This window comes from Canis lupus, chromosome 5 (genome assembly GCF_003254725.2).
Source record: "Canis lupus dingo isolate Sandy chromosome 5, ASM325472v2, whole genome shotgun sequence".
Taxonomy (NCBI): Eukaryota; Metazoa; Chordata; class Mammalia; order Carnivora; family Canidae; genus Canis; species Canis lupus.
In genome coordinates this window covers 19,159,059-19,175,015 of record NC_064247.1, presented here as the reverse complement: position 1 = coordinate 19,175,015, position 15,957 = coordinate 19,159,059, and the positions used below count along the sequence as shown (strand labels likewise).

At 49.0% G+C, this 15,957-nt stretch overlaps 1 protein-coding gene across 5 annotated transcripts in view; it reads left to right on the top strand.

Annotated features, from left to right (window-relative positions):
* ZBTB16 (zinc finger and BTB domain containing 16) overlaps positions 1 to 15,957 on the top strand; it is a 187,989-nt gene that overhangs the window by 113,641 nt on the left and 58,391 nt on the right. For all 5 annotated transcript variants that reach the window (XM_025465477.3, XM_049109945.1, XM_035717123.2 and 2 more), the window contains one exon: positions 9,832 to 9,918. In XM_025465477.3, coding sequence (XP_025321262.1) covers positions 9,832 to 9,918 — 87 coding nt within the window. The remainder of the gene's footprint in view (positions 1 to 9,831; positions 9,919 to 15,957) is intronic.

Sequence of the window (15,957 nt, the reverse complement as noted above, 5' to 3'; positions counted from 1 at the left end):
TGTCCAGCTTCTTCTCACACAACACCCCTTCATCTTCTCCTCGCTCTTAAACCTGTCCCAATTGCAAACTTGTCATCCACAGATGGAGAGATCAAGAGGCTCACCCAAGGCTGCATAGCTCAGGTGGGGGCAGTCGGGTCTTTGAGTCCATTTCTCTCTGTGGTGCTTCCAGAGAGCTGCTCTTGGCCTGCACGGATCTCTGTGAGCCCGTTCTTCACCAGCCTCACTTTAGAGTACCCCTAGGCCACCCCAAACAGCTGAATGCCTTGTGTGCAAAAGCCCCAGGGGATACATGGTCTCCTCTCTCTAGGACACTCATTGCAGGTGGGCCTTCCCCCAGAACTGTGGGGCTGGGATATTATGGACTGGAGTTCCAGAAAGCTCAGGCTAGAGACTAGCCTCCTGAAGCTTACAGCTTGATGAAGTGAGGTTACTCTGTGATCATAATAGCTCTTCAGGCACCTGCTGTGTGCCAGGTATTTCATGTAGGGTTCATATAGGAGGATTGATAACCTCATTTTAAGGAGAGAAGTGAGGCTACAGCATTGGCACCCAGGACCATATAGCCAGTGAGGGGAACTCCACTGCCCGGTCTGGCCACTAGCTGCTGGAGGACTTCATCTCGGGGAAGTTCTGCTGAGTTGGAAGGAAGCCTAGTCCATCACAAGAGAGGTTTTTGTGTCATTGCATTGATTACCTCCATACCTCGATCAGCCACTCATGGAGGTTGGCTGGGGAAGAAATGGGTTAAGGACAGCACTAGGGTGAACCCCCAAATCAATACTCTTAACTTCAGGAAGATTTGCACATTGTTGTTTTTGCTGTGACAGATTTATTTTCCTACTTTATTTAAAATAATTCACCTTAAATAGGTTTGTACTCATTTCAGTAGGAGGTTGATAATGCTGTCAAAACTTGGCCAGGAGTGTTGAGAGCTGACTGGAGAGGTGCCATTTCTTTGACCTTCTCCCAGGGAAGAGTAATTGGGCCGTGTGTTTACTTGTACATTGTTGGTTTGTTTCTGTTTTGTTTTTTTTAAGGGGGGATGGGCAGAGGGAGAAGAAGAGAGAGAATCTTAAGTAGGCTCCGTGTCCAGTATGAGGCCCAACGTGGGGCTCCATCTCACAACCTTGAGATCATGACAGGCGAAATCAAGAGTCAGACACTTAACTGACTGCGCCACCCAGGTGCTCCTGTGCATTGTTTTGGTTTGTAGAAGGGCTTTTTGGAGGTACACGATTGTTAGTCTTGTACGGTCTTCTGCCTCTTTTTATCTTCTACTCACCAGAGAATGCCTGCTGAAGACTTGGCTGGGGTGGTAAGAATATTTTAAATGTCATGATATGTTTGTTGCATGCCTTTGATGTATACGTGGGTCCAGACATTAACAGTGGGGGAGACTAGTGGGAACAGTGATGCTGTTAATGACAAGTACCATTTATTGAGCAGCTAGTGTGTCAGGCATGGTGTCACAGACTTACCATATACTTTTAAATGGATCCTCACTCAACCCTGTGAGGTAGTTGCTCTATGCCCAATTTTATAGGCAAGTAGCCCAGAGATGAGAACTAGCTTGCCCAGGGTGGGAGCTAGAAATGATAGAACCAGAACCTGAATCTGGTCTGTTTGACCCCAGAGCAAGGGTTCTTAATTTCTGTAGTGCACAGCTGTATACTGAGCATATATGTTTGTACCGGCCAGGGGCTGTGTTGTTAAGCCTATTATTGAGTCCCTGAAAGTGGTGACAAAGGAGCTCTCCAAGGCTCTCTGAGAATCAAGTTGTGGGGATCAGAGACAAGGAGGGCCTGTTCTCTGTGTGGGACTTGAGACTAGGACCACAGGATCCCAGTGACAGCCAAGGGCACCAGGGTGCCATGGGACCTCCCGGCAGCATGAAGTTTATTGGGTAGGGTAAGAAGAGCTCCCTCAGCCTAGGAATGCCTCAGCATCTCCCTTTGACCCCTTCTACGGTCTCATCTTTTGCGGAGTGGACATTTCGCCACACGTGCGAGGTTCAGCCCCTTAGCAGGTCATTGATGGGAAACTGACTTCTAGCTGTCTGAAGACCTGCTGCTCGCAGTGCCCGGTTGGTCCCGGCCTGTTGCCCAGCTTGGAGACTGTCCGGGTGGCTTCCTCAATCCTATCTTCGATTGGGACCTGTGCTGGGAGTTCATTCAGCCTGTCCTGTGGTGGGTACCCTTCTCCCACTTCCCTGTCGGGTAAAACTCTCCTGCAACCACATCTAGAACCAGAATTCTGGATCAGTTTTTGTTGTGTTGATTAAGGAAAAAGAGTAAGCTAGAGAGAGAGAGAGAGAGAGAGAGCACACAAGAGAGAGCGCAAGCGAGCTTGCCTTCCAGATCCTCTTGGGGAGTACACATCTCCTTGAGTGAAAGAACACGCAGTGCTGGGCTTTGGAATTGGCAGCCAGTGTACTGTTCTCTGTCTGATAAGAGGTACTGTAAATAAAACTGTACACCATGGCCCGTGGTAAAATGCCCCGTGTCTGTACTCATTGTTCTGACAGCTTATGCTTTTTTTGGGTCTGCTGTTTCGGTACACTCTGTACTTCCTTATGTAAGCAGGCATGCATATCTCATCAGAACATTCAAGATGTTTATTTTAAAATCTCAAGGAATTAAAAGAAAAAGCACACACTACTCAACATTAGATGCTGGCGAATGTGAAGTGCTTTTTTCAGTGGCTCCCCCCCATACCCCGCCTCACACTCCCCCCCCCCCCCCCCCCGCCTTCTTATTAGCATGGGGGTGCAAGAGGGAGGGATTTTTGCATTCTTTTTTCCTTCTTTCATTGGCTTCTGGCGTATTTCCCTCAGAGAGACACTAGCCCACTTCTGATTGTGTTCAGCATCTTCTGCTCCCCTTCCTGGATGCTCGGGACCCCCACCCCTGTTCATGGTGGGGAGGCCAGTAGGGAGGGAGGCTACCCACTTTGCCGAGGGGAGGTGGCGGTGGAGGGGGGACCTGGGGGGAGGACAGCTGCGGGGAGCCTGACTAGCTTCTGCTGGATCTCAGCTCTGTTGTTGGAAGGCTGGGCGGGTATAGAAAGCTTTATGGTTTTGAAACTGCTTTCCTGGCCCATGTCTCCGTTGATTCCTGCGAGTCTGGATGATCCTAAGCACGGAGCAAAAATGGCCTTTGCACATGGAGGCCTTAGACCGTTTCCAGCCTCCTTGAGGGCTGTGATAACTGCCTCCTTTCTTTCCACTGCACCCACACCTGCTTCGAACCCTCCACCTTTCCATAGCCCCCTGTCTAACTTTCTGGAAGCATCTAAAAGTCGGGGAGAAATAGGAGAGAGGAGGAGTTGGGAATTCAGAGCGGTCAGGCGCTCCTGGTCCCCCAGGGTAACACATAAAGGCACCTTGGGTCCCTGGGAGACTGGCAGGGCAAGGACGTCTGTCTGTCTCCTTACCACTGAGTCTTAGATAAACTCTGTGCCTGGGCTGGGGGTGGGGGTCACTCAGCAGAGTGTTGCCAGCCACTCCAGGGTCTACTCTGGCTGTTGGAGGCCTCTGGGGTGGGAGGCTCCTGAGTGTACTGATGTGGAGGGGGAAGGGGGGGTGTGCTTTTTTCTTGCAGGGCTGTGAGTCCGGGGCAGCTGGGTGGGTAACAGGGTTGATAGAAAGAGGATCGCCTTCCAGGGAAAGCAGACAGCCCCATTTCCATCCCGTCCCTTCTCTGCCCCAAACTGCCTGAGTGCCAGCCGAGACCAGGTCCTTGAATTTTATACAGGGCCAGTGGAGAGCCCGGAGTCTGTAGATTAAGGACTCTGACACCCCCTAGGGGACAGCCTGGCAGTGCCCTGAATGGCCACTGCTCTCTTCCCAGGCCAGATCCCGGCCTGGAGGCTGCCGGAGGGCTTCTTTGTTTGTCAGGCCTGTAGTGGGCACAGGGGCAGGGCAGGCAGGGAGCAGGGCCCCGGGAAAGAGCAGGGGCAGGACAGAGGCCGGCCCTGCTCGCACAGAGTTTATAGTCTGCCGGGGACGAGCCAGGAGAGTGAGGCAGCACAGGACAGCGGCCCGGGGTTCCTGGGCGCATCCGGAGGGGGTCTCAGAGCCACATTGGGACTGGCTGCCATTCTGACACGTGGGTCCTTTGACAGATGTTCCTGTTCCCCTCAACAGAACCATCACTCACCTTTCAATTAGAGGCATGGGGTGGGGGGGGAGAGCGAGAGAGCGAGGTGATAGTGAAATATGTCTTTATAAACGTGAGACTGACTTTACACAAGATGAATGACCCCCAAATAACTGTACATTGAACTTCAGTGAAATCAATCATACTTTGCACAAAGATGTTCTGTAAAGGAATCACAACCCTGAGCCTGACTGGCGGTGGTGGTAGCTACTCCTTACTGCGTGCCTGCTGCCCCGGATGGAGGGCCGAGCCCTTCAGCCACCCCGTCACGTCCTCCGAGGGACCCCCTCTGGTTCATTCTACAGGGAAGGCGACAGACCCCCTGGGGTCAGGCAGCTTGCCCGGGTCAGGGTCACAGCTCGTGACTGGCCTGGCTGGGATTCGAACTCTGACCCGTCGGACCCGAATCCTAAGCTCTGGAGCACACTATCCTGCCCCCTAAGGTATATATATAACGTCCGTGAGCTCCTGTATCTGCAGACTGCTTGGTGATTGACAGGGAGTTTGTGTTCACTATGATCCAGCTTCACCCCAGGAGATCCCACTTCACAGCTCAGAAAGGAGGGTCGCTGTGGTGTTGGCAGCGAGTGGCCGGCCGGGCCCCGGCCCCGCTTCTCCCCACTCTAGATGGTGCTGTTCACTCAGATCTGGGATCTGGAGGGAGGATGGCCAGGGGCCAGCCCGCTCCACTGTCCAGGCGGTTCTCCCTCTCGGCTGCTAATCTGTGTCCCTGCAGCCCATCCCGCACTTGACCCTGTCTCTCCCCCTGTCCTCACTGGCTCCCTTCCAGCCCGCCAGCCTTCTCCTTCGTCTGTGATGGGCTTCCTTACACAGGGGGGTTTGCTTCTTCCTTCAGCTTCCCCGCTCAGATGCCAGCTCATCAGAGCGCTCCCCTGTGCTGACCCCCTATAAGGTAGCAGCGCCCTGCCTTCTCCATCCTCTTCACTTAATTTCTTTCTCTTTTTATCACCTATCACCATCTAGATGATATTTACAGAGTTTTTAAAGTTGCTGCCTTCCCTTCTAGAATGTAAGCTCTCTGAGGGCAGGGGTTTTGTCTCTCTTATTTATTTACTGTAATCTACCTTTGGGCGTATTCTTAGTGGACATCCAGAAAGCAGCCCTGTGTATACAGGAAAGGTGTGGCAAGAAGGCACGGCCGTCCCTCAGCTGTGCCCTGCTGTTGTCCCTGCTCCAAAGTGAGCCCCAGGAAACATTTGCGGGGGATAAATGCTGGTATATCCCCAAGCACCCATGTGTTCAACTGGCATGACCTCCTTCCTTCCTCCATCACTCCCTTGCATTGATGCTTTATAAATGTATTAGTGCCTGAATGATGTCACTGTAATGCATTTTGGGAATAGCCATGTGGTTTATACACACTTGAATTGCTTTGAATGCAAACCTGACATCATAGTGAAGGCAGCAGCGAACAACATATGCACAGTAAACAGGCAGAGACTGTCTTATTGATTAACAGATGAGGCCTCTATTATTGATCAAAGCTTGGCGAGGAAATTTATCACTTTTAATTTCAGGGCTGCCAAATATTTCTGCCTCTGAGCCAGCCATTACAGAGACAATTTAAAGGCACATGCTTCCTTGGGAAGAGGGGGTTTCTGGCTCTCCTTACGGGGCTCCTGTGCCCTGGAACTGCCTGTCTGTGCTGCTGGGCTCACCCCGGGGACCAGGGGGAGTCTCGATGGGGGTGGGGGTGTCCCCAGGCTTCACAAATGAATGGGGCCTGAGGTGGGAGCTGACAGCGTTTGTGGTATCCGCCTGTTATGAGAGTTCTGACCAGCCTGGGGGATCAGACTGTGCACCAAGGCCCCGGGGACTTTCACAGCCTCAGCTCAGAGCCGAGACTTAAGCAAAGCAGGCAGGGAGAGGCGAGAACGCTGAGGGCAACCAGATGTGGTCAGGCTCAGGCCAAGCCGGCAACCTTGACTAGATCACATGTGCTGATCTGTTTTTATCTTCATCTGAACTTCTCTGATGGCACGCATCCGGCCCTTTATTTCCTACCTGGCCTCCTTCCTTTCTGCTCCTCAGTCATTAGAACAGATGCTACTATAGCTGTGTGGATGGCTGTTTTCTAAGAATCCTCCATACCACATCCCTTTGAGGCGATGGTGCAGGGGCTGCTCACCTTGTTGTAGGCTCCCGCATGAGGCTGAGCCCACAAGGCCCTCCAGTTCCTTGCTCTCCGACTCAGGCCTCTCCATCTACTTTCTTCTTTAGGGAGCCCTGAGAACAGTGAGAACCAAAGAAAGAAGTGCAGTGAAAAGCCAAATCCTTTACAGAGCCACAGAAAATCATTGCTGGCTAATGATTCGAGACTGGGGAGAGTTTCTCAGGGCAGGAAGGCTGTGGCTTCATCCACCCACCTGGTCTGCTCTGCTCTTTGAGGTACTTGCTGCATTTCCAGTGTAAGTGGATGAAAAGTGGTCTTGGCCGCCACCTGAGTGAACACACATGGTGACTGTCTTGCCGTTAAGTTCCTTTAAAAGCTCTTTCTTGAAGCCTTATAAGCCACGTACAGGTCCTTGGTCCAAGGACACCCTGCAGCTTGAAGGGACACCTGGAGGTGATCATGACCTCCCTGTCTTCAGGCAAACTTCACCTCCAGCTACCTAATACAGCTGGCAATATTTATATTTAAAGCTCTTAAGGAAAAGTGACTCCCTGTCTTTCCTAGGGCACTTAATCACTCATTTGTTCAGCCAGTCAACTAATATTTATTGAGCACATAGTAGAGGGTATAGTTTGCTCATCATTTGGATTATAGACAAGATCGATGTTCTCCTAGAACCTGACGCTTTATACGTACTCTGGGATCCTTTTACTCTTCACTGGCAAGAACTGTTTATTACTGTTTAATTTAAGCCAATACCGGTATAAATTGTATTCTGAGTTCTGTTCCTTACAGCATGTGCTGTTTACTCTAAGGAAGAGGTTTTTAAAACTTTTTAAAAAGTAGCGGAACCATTTCTCTAGTTGGATTTTTATATAGAACTTTGATGTATAAAAAAGGCATATTGGAATTTTTTTTTTTTTTTTAGTTGAGCGAAGGAAGCCCATACCTCACCTTCTTACCCATGAAGCGTCTTTGCAGATGGAGCCCTAGGGAAGCCAAAATATACAGAGATTAAGAGCAAAGGCTCTGAAGTCAGGCTCCCTGGGTTTGGATCCACTTGTGTTGCCTACTTTGTGACACTGGGCAAAGTGCTTAACCTCTCTGAGGTTGGGATTTCTCATCTGTTAAATGGAGGCAATAGCAGCGTGGACTTTTTTTTTTTTTTTAAGATTTTATTTACGTATTCATGAGAGACACAGAGAGAGAGGCAGAGACATAGGTAGAGAGAGAAGCAGGCTCTCTAAGGGGAGCTTGATGTGGGACTTGATCCCAGGATCACCTGGGGTGATCTTTGACCTGAGCCAAAGGCAGATGCTCAACCACTGAGCCACCCAGGTGCCCCGCAGTATGTACTTTTAAAGGTTGGTGGGATTAAAGGCAACAATACATCTTAAACGCTTAGCATTGTGCCTGATATATGGTAAAGCCTCAGGAAATCAGAGATGATTGGGAAGCAGCACTACGTTTCCACTACAAATATGTGTAAGAAGTTCTGCTCTCATGAGACTCTAATACAGATGTAACACACAGGCACACTTAGGGCAATGCTAGGATGTGCTGAAAGGAAGGACGTGCAGGGCATCTTGGAAAGGACAGAGCAGGGCCTGCGTGCTCGGTGCGTACACACTCCGGTCTTGAGAATGGGATGGGATGGGAGCCGATGGAGACCTGGGACCTGGCTCTGCTCACACACGGAGACTCGAGGAGGGTCCAGTGGTTCCATGAGGGCTGGTGAAGACAGTTCCATGGCCACATAGAGGAATTTGGAATCAGAACAGACTGTGAGCCATATAACTTCTTAAGCAAGAGGTAGGAAGGAAGCAAGTGACCGACAGGGCCTCTGTATCTGTCGGGTGAATCGGGACAGCTGGTGGTGTGGCTGCCATCTCAGTCTACCAGTATTCTGGATACCACCCAGTAGGGCCCACATAGGGGCAGCGACCATCGACACACAGTGCAAGAGATGCATCTAGAAGACATTTCAAATGAAAACTGCCAAGGCTTGAGACAGGTGCCCCCTGAATGAAATAACATATTAGAGCCTTGAAGACTGTTAGCAAATGGTTAAAAAAAAATCCTGTTTGTCTTGACACTGTAGCATTGTCGCTTTGAGCCCTGTAAATAATGGTTCTGAAAAAGTTTATCATTTTGAATTGCACTAAATTGATTTTGTTGATTCCACAAATATGTACAGTAATAGGTTCCCACTGGGTGTCGGGCCGATGTAACTGTGCATGCAATGACATGTTCCCTCAGAGAGCTTCTAGTGTAGCAGGAGACAGGAACAGGTCCACAGGCATTTAGAAGAGCATGGGGTGAACCTTTGATCTGGAACATACAGGGTGCTGTGGGAGCACAGGGAAGGGCCACGTCCTCTAGAGGAAGCCGATGTGTAAGGGGTGCTATCGTGTATGGTGGGAGTGAGGGCCTGGAATGTCAGACACAGGAAGAGCAGAAGGATGTGCAGAGGCCTCTCAGTAGGGAAGAGTCTGGCTCCTTTAGGAAACCAGGCCAGCTGAGTGGGCCTGGAGACCAGGGAGCAAGAGTGAGGGGCAAGAGACAAAGCAGGAAAGATAGGCACATCAAGAATGCTTTGTGAGTCTTGGTGAGGAGTTTGGATTTTATCCTAAAGACACAGGGGTGTCATTCGAGGATTTTTTTTTTTAAATTTATTTATTTATGATAGTCACAGAGAGAGAGAGAGGCAGAGACACAGGCAGAGGGAGAAGCAGGCTCCATGCACCGGGAGCCCGACGTGGGATTCGATCCCAGGTCTCCAGGATCGCGCCCTGGGCCAAAGGCAGGCGCCAAACCGCTGCGCCACCCAGGGATCCCTCATTCGAGGATTTTAAGTTGTCAGGTACAGGGGGTTGTTGGGGCAGACTAGTTTTGGACATACTGAGTTAGGGACTATATAAGTACAGGTATGTCAGCAATTCCTACTTTCCCGTAAGGTATCTTTTTAATTATTATTAATTTTATTTATTTATTCATGAGAGACACCAAGGCAGAGACATAGGCAGAGGGAGGCTCCCTGTGGGACTCAATCCCAGGACCCTCAGAATCATGACCTGAGACAAAGGCAGATCCTCAACCACTGAGTCACCCAGGTGCCCCCACTCCCATAAAGTATAATTTAAGCAACAGGGCACATTTCCCCTCATTGAATCCTTCACTCTTCCTACCATTCCTCACCTGGAGCCGGCCCCCCAGAATCCTGCTGCTTCTTGGGGCATCTCATCTGGACGCCATCTCTGTGTCTGTTGGTTATTCTGATTTTGTTTCTTCTTTTCTCTGGGAGACCCCTGGGTGGTGGCATTTGGAGCTCAGTTGGTCATGGTGGTCAGCTCAGGGTGGTCACGTCCTGGAGGAGGGGCTGGGCTGGCTGCCAGAACCAAGGACTGTCCCTGACTTGGGGTCTTCACAGGTCTCCAGCCATCTCCTCCAGCATCCACCTACATGATTACAGCCCAGGACCCCTTCCCCGCAAATGGAATATCACTCTCATGGTGACTGCCTCCCCTTTCTTTTCAGCGGGTGCCAAAGCCTTTGTCTGTGACCAGTGCGGAGCCCAGTTTTCAAAGGAGGATGCCCTGGAGACACACAGGCAGACCCATACTGGTGAGTTGACTGATCCTCATTCTCCAGGTCTTGGTCCTCCAGAGTGCCAGTGCAGAGATATGAGGTATCTTGGCAGCACCTTCTTCCAGCAAATATGACATCTAGTCATGTCCTGGGGAGCTGTGAGTCAGGATGGCCTGTGCCACATTCAGCTACTCTTGTGGTGAGGGCTGGCTGATGGGAATGTCCAAGTGTGACCTTGCCCCATAAGAGTAGCTGCCCTGGTTGAGGTCGAAGAGGCCACTGAAGTCCCGTCTTCACAGAGCCTTCTGGCATATGTTCTCATTGAGGTCTTAGAAGGTCCGCGATGTTATCTAGCATCCCCTTCCCTTGGTGATGGGTCAGGAAACCTCTTGTACTCTATCTGAATACCTCTGAAACCCTCAGTGGCCACAGTGGGCTGGTCTTCCCGCTGTGAGTGCAAGTCATTGTCTAAAAGCAGTGTCTGCGTAAGGATACATTTGAACCTTTCAGCAGATGATGAGGTCACTGTATTTGATGTGAGAGCACTGGGTGCACAGCCATTATCGTACCACCATCATTGGTTTCTGATCTCATACCTGATGTCACCTGGGCAGTCTCTCAGTAACTCTATAAGGTGGGAGGCTCCTATCATGTCCTAGATGAGGACCCTGCGGTTCAAAGGAGGGACAGTGACTTGCCTAAGTTAGTAGTGGGGCCAGGAGCATTATAGCTTGCATGGCCTGGTTCTCCACTTGGCTCTGTCCTTAACTGCCTGCGAGACCAGGGATCTGCTTATTGAAACTCTTACGTTGAGTCACCTCATCTATTAGAAAAGTGGAATCATAAGAGTACCTACCTCCATAGCATAGTGTTGTCATGGGCATGCAATAAGATACTTTATTTGAAGTACTCTGCAGAGTGTTTGGCTCATAGTAAGCATTTAATAAATAGGAGTAGATGTATTTAAAATTTAATAAATATTTATTGATTTCCCACAGCGTGCCCCAGCATGCTTATTGCATTTACGGTATAGTAACATACGAGACAGATAAGCACTCCTGTCCCTCATGGAACTGAGATTCTAATGGGGAGACGGTAGAGGCAAGTAAGTATGTAATGTAATGTCAGGTGGTAATACGGCTGGGAAGAAAATGAAGCAAGATAAAGGGAAGAGAGTGAGAGGGAGAAAAATGGTATTTTAGGTTAACTGGCTAGGCCTAAGAAGGTGACATCTGAGCAGAGTCCTGATGTGAGGGAGTGAGCCACTCAGAGGAACAAACACTTGCAGGAGCCCTGAGGCTAGGCTGACTTGACTGCCTGTTGGAGCAGCATGAGGAGCAGCATTGTGTTGGTGGTGGTGGTAGGGGTGGTCAGGGAGGAAGGTGCAGAGAGTGGTGGCACATGAGGTCAAAAATCAGGTGGTCTCTGAACCCTAGTAAGGAATTTAGCTTTTTTCTGCATGTGCTAAAAGTCCGTTGGAAGGGGAATAAAATATTTGCAAATCGCATTCCTGACAAGAGACTTACAGTAAGAAAATATAACTCTTATAACTCAGTAATAACTCATAACTTAATAATAAAATACAAATAACCAAAATAAAAAACAGGCAAAAGATCTAAATAGACATTTTTCCAAAAATAGTCAATGAGCACATAAAACGATGCTTAACACCACCAGGCCATCATAAGGGAAATACAAATCAAAATGACAATGAAGTCATTTTTTTATACCCATCAGGACGTGACTGTCATATATAATACAGATAGTAAGAAGTGTTGCAAGGACGTGGAGAAATCAGAGCCCCTATACACAGCTGGTGGGAATGTACACTTTGGACAGCAGTCTGGCAGCTCCGCCAAAGGTTAAACATAGAGTTACCATATACAAAGCAATGGTACTCCTAGGTGTCTACCAAGGAAATGAGAACATGTTCTTGCCAAAACTTGCACATGAATTTTTATAAGCAGCATTATTCATCATAGCCAAAAGGCAGAGACAACCCAGTGTCCACCCACTGAAGGATGGGTAAACAAAGTGTCATTTATGTGCAGAATGGAATATTATTTGCTATAAAAGGGGGTGGAGTAGTGATACACTCTACAATGTAGATGAATCTTAAGAACATCATGCCTCAATGCAGGGAGCCCATCGCAAAAGGCCACATGTCATATGATTCTGTTTATAGGGAGGGTCTAGAATGGGCAAATCTATACACAGAAAGTAAATTAGGTACCAGAGGCTGGGGGAGTTGAGGGGAAATGGGGAATGACTGAGGGCTGATAAAAATGTTCTAAAATTGATGGTGATGATAGTTGCACAACTCTGAATATACTAGAAACTATTGAACTGTACCATTTAAATATATGAATTACATGTTATATGGTATACAAATGATATCTTAGTAAATCTGCACACATATATACACACACCCCACCCACACACACATGTGTACAAACATGTATTGAGTAAAAGAAATAATGGTCCATTGGAGGGTTTTGAACGAGAGAATGACATGACTTGGTTTGTGTGTTTCAAAGCTCACTCTGACTTCTGTGTTGGGAATTGACCACGGGGCATATGTCAATTAGTAATTGCTGTGTAATGAACCCCTCACCAGTAGATTAAAGCAACAGAGTATTACTATCTGACAGTTCCGTGGGTCGACTGGGCTCAGTTGGGTGGTTTTCACTTGGGGTCCCTCTTGAGATTGCAGTTGGACAGTATCTGGGTCTGGAGTTCTCTGCAGGCCTAATAGGGCTGGACATCCAGGATGACTTCCTCACCTTCAGCGCTCTGCTACTTGGCCTCCCTCTGCAGCAGAGTGGCTTAAATTTTTTGCATGACAGCTTAGGGCCCCACAAGTATGGAAGCATAAGCTGTGCAAGCTATCTTCAAAGCTAGGCTGGAAACTGTGAGCATCACTTCTGCTATGTTATATTGGTCAGAGCAGGCACAGGTCAGCCCCAGACTCGTGGAGTGGAAGACTAGGCTATTCTTCTCAAGGGGCAGTGACAGACAAATGCAGGGTTGTGTGTGGCGGTCATTTCTGGAGACTGGCTGCCAAGCTGCTATAGGGGGCTAGCGGTGAGAAGAAGGAAGACCGCTCAGCCACTGCTGCTGCCACCATTATGTCAGCAGTATTTCCATGTCCTGTGACCTCACACGATCTGCCTTTCCCAAGTGGAAAACATGGTATCATGGGCCTTGGTCTGGACTTCCCTGGCCTGTGACAACTGGAGGAGCACTTTCTAGGTGAGCTTGGTTGTGGAGAAGGTGGCTTTGTTATAGAAAAGGTGACTTGGCCAAATGATTTTGCCCCAGGTTCCAGAGCTAGTTATCTTGAAAGCCAGGGCAGGACCCCGGTGGTCCCCAGGTCCCAGCCAGTTTCTTATTGCTGGACCACATGTATCTGAGAATTCCGATCTGGGGCCTGTGGAGAGTGAGCGGTGAGCCAGCTTTGCCGGGCAGGTTGATCTGTCCGTGCAGATTAAATCAGCAGCGGGGAGCAAGCCACCTTTCAGCCAGGATCAGAGAAGGAGTGAGCAAGTGGGAGGCTGTTTGTGAACAGACCCCATGCGCTTAGTGAGCACCTTCTGTGTGCCTGGCACCCCCATATAGCAGTGACCAATACAGACATGCTATCTATGTTTTTTTCCAGACAATTTTATTGAGATAGAATTCATATAGCATACATTTCACCTGTTAAAAGTACACAATTCAGTGGTTTGTGGTGTATTACACTATTTTTCAAGCATACAATTCAGTGGCATTGATGACATTTCAATCTGTTCTTTAGAATCTGGGTTGATTCAGCTTTGAAAGTTGGGAGCCGTCTTAGGGCCAGTGCTTTTCTAGGATTTATTCAGTCAGTGAGAATTTGAAAGCAGCTGGCACCTTCCAGAAAAGGATATTTGATTAGTGGTTGGAAAGAGCCCATAGTTTGGGTCAGAAGCCTGAGATGTGGCTCTAACTCCACACTCTAGTGGGCGGATGGCCTTGACTTGTTACTCGTCCTTTCTGCCCTGGAGATCTCCTCACCTGCCAAAGAAATACAGAGTCATCCTTCCTATGACAGAGGTAGACCCAACCCATCCGGCCTTACTTTTGCTTTATCTCTAGGTTGAGTCAGTGGAGCCCTTGAAAGGGGTGAGAAATGGAGGAAATGAATCCAAATTTGGGATGAGAGGTGAAGGTGGATGCCTTAGGGAGGGCTCTCTCCCCGTGGGCAGGCTCCCCCAGTGGGCACGGGTGCTGGGCCGCTCCTAGTGTAGACACGCTGGGCCGGGGCGGAACACAGATGCACAGAAGCCTTATCCTTGGGTGGTGAGGTGGCTCTTCCCCAGGCATGGTAGAGCTTGTTTATAATGCCATTGCCTGCAGAACCCAGGTAGTTCTCCAGACTCCTCTAATCATCAAAGAAAAGAAAAGAACACAACTTGAAATCCATTTGCCGTCTCTGTTCTAAGGGGGCCCATGAAGCAGGGAGAGGCCTAATTGTAAGGGATGCTGACAGTAACGCTGAAGTTATTGGACTAGGTAGAGACAGGTGGGGGGCCAGGTACGGTTGGAGAGCCAGCAGGAGGGCAGAGAGTGCTCGGAAGAGGAGAAGGAGCGGAGACCCTGGGAAAGGCAAAGTCATGGTAATGCTGCTCTGTATTTCTGGTACCTTAGTTGATAAAACACATTTTTCGATTGTACCCATTTAATAGATGAGAAAACAGGGGTCTCTAGAAAGTGGAGAGCTGGCACTTGACCCAACTCCAATGCCAATGTTCTTTTCACTGGCTCCTACCTGCCTCCAGAGTGACTTCCTGTTGTCACAGGTGTGTGTGGCTAGATGACTGGCGTAAGACCCGTTCAGAGATCATTTTGCTCACTGCCCTGCCTGGGCAGGGCTCTTTTGGATCCGTGTGACCCATTCAACTAAGAATCCTCAACACCCTAATACCCGTATCCCCTTCCTGGGACAGGCTATAACTTGCCTGAAACAAACGGAATCTGGAAGTCCCATGCCCAGAGCAGCCATGCAGGGGACTAATTAGAGCTGACCTGGAACATTGTGTCAGATGGGTGGTTATGGTGTCTTCTAGGGGTTTTTGAAACCGGGAAATGAATTTCATAGAAAGTCCTTCTCACTCCATTTTAGCCAAACGAATGGCATCTTCACGTCACCCCCTTTTGACCTCACTTCCCCCGGATTTCTGTCGTGGGGTGTGTATGGCTTCTCCTACACCCCTTCCCCCAGGATCTTGCCGGGCTCCGGCTGGTGCGCTGGGAGGCCGGGCTTATGGTTGGGCTGGGCTCAGGCTTTGTTGTCATATTTCAGCTTTCTGTTTTGGTACAGCGAAGACTTTGAGGAGATAAACAGAGATCACTTTACACCTTTTATATTATGACAAATACATATTGCAAAACACTGCTGCTTCCAAACTGTCGGGTTGCAGAGCAGCGAGGAATTAACAGCTATGCAGCTCCCCGAGATGCTTGTACTTCATTTACACATCAGATTTTTTTTAACTGTTCAGAAAAATAAAAAAGTGAGAAAACACGCATACACACGTGCGTACACACGTGCACACCCAGTGCACCGCGTAGGTTCTATATCGAGAGTGTCTTAAATTAGTAAGCAGTTCTTTAAAGTCCAGATAAACTGATAAATACCATTAATGGCTTAATTTATACTCTGGGTTTGAAATTTGACACATGGACACTATCTTGGCTCAGGAAACACAAGTGGTTCTGTGCCAGAGGTTTTAATGACCGATCAGTAATATAAATTGCTGCATCACTGAACAGAAATAGCTTCTCCATGTCATTTGATCTGGAAACTTCTCTGGCCAGGCAGCAGTTAATAAATTTAAAAATAATTACCCTCTTTATTCAAAGTCAAACTAATTAGGAGTGGGTTTTACAAATCATAATGTTGTTCAAGCCACCACTGTACATCCCCATTTGGGACCTGAAGAGGCCTGGGGGCGACAGACGGGATCGGGTGGCGTTAATTAGAGGGCAGAGGAGCTACCTTGGCTCTGAGCTGAAGGCGATGGGGTTGAGACGGTCTGGAGTGTGCCCTGC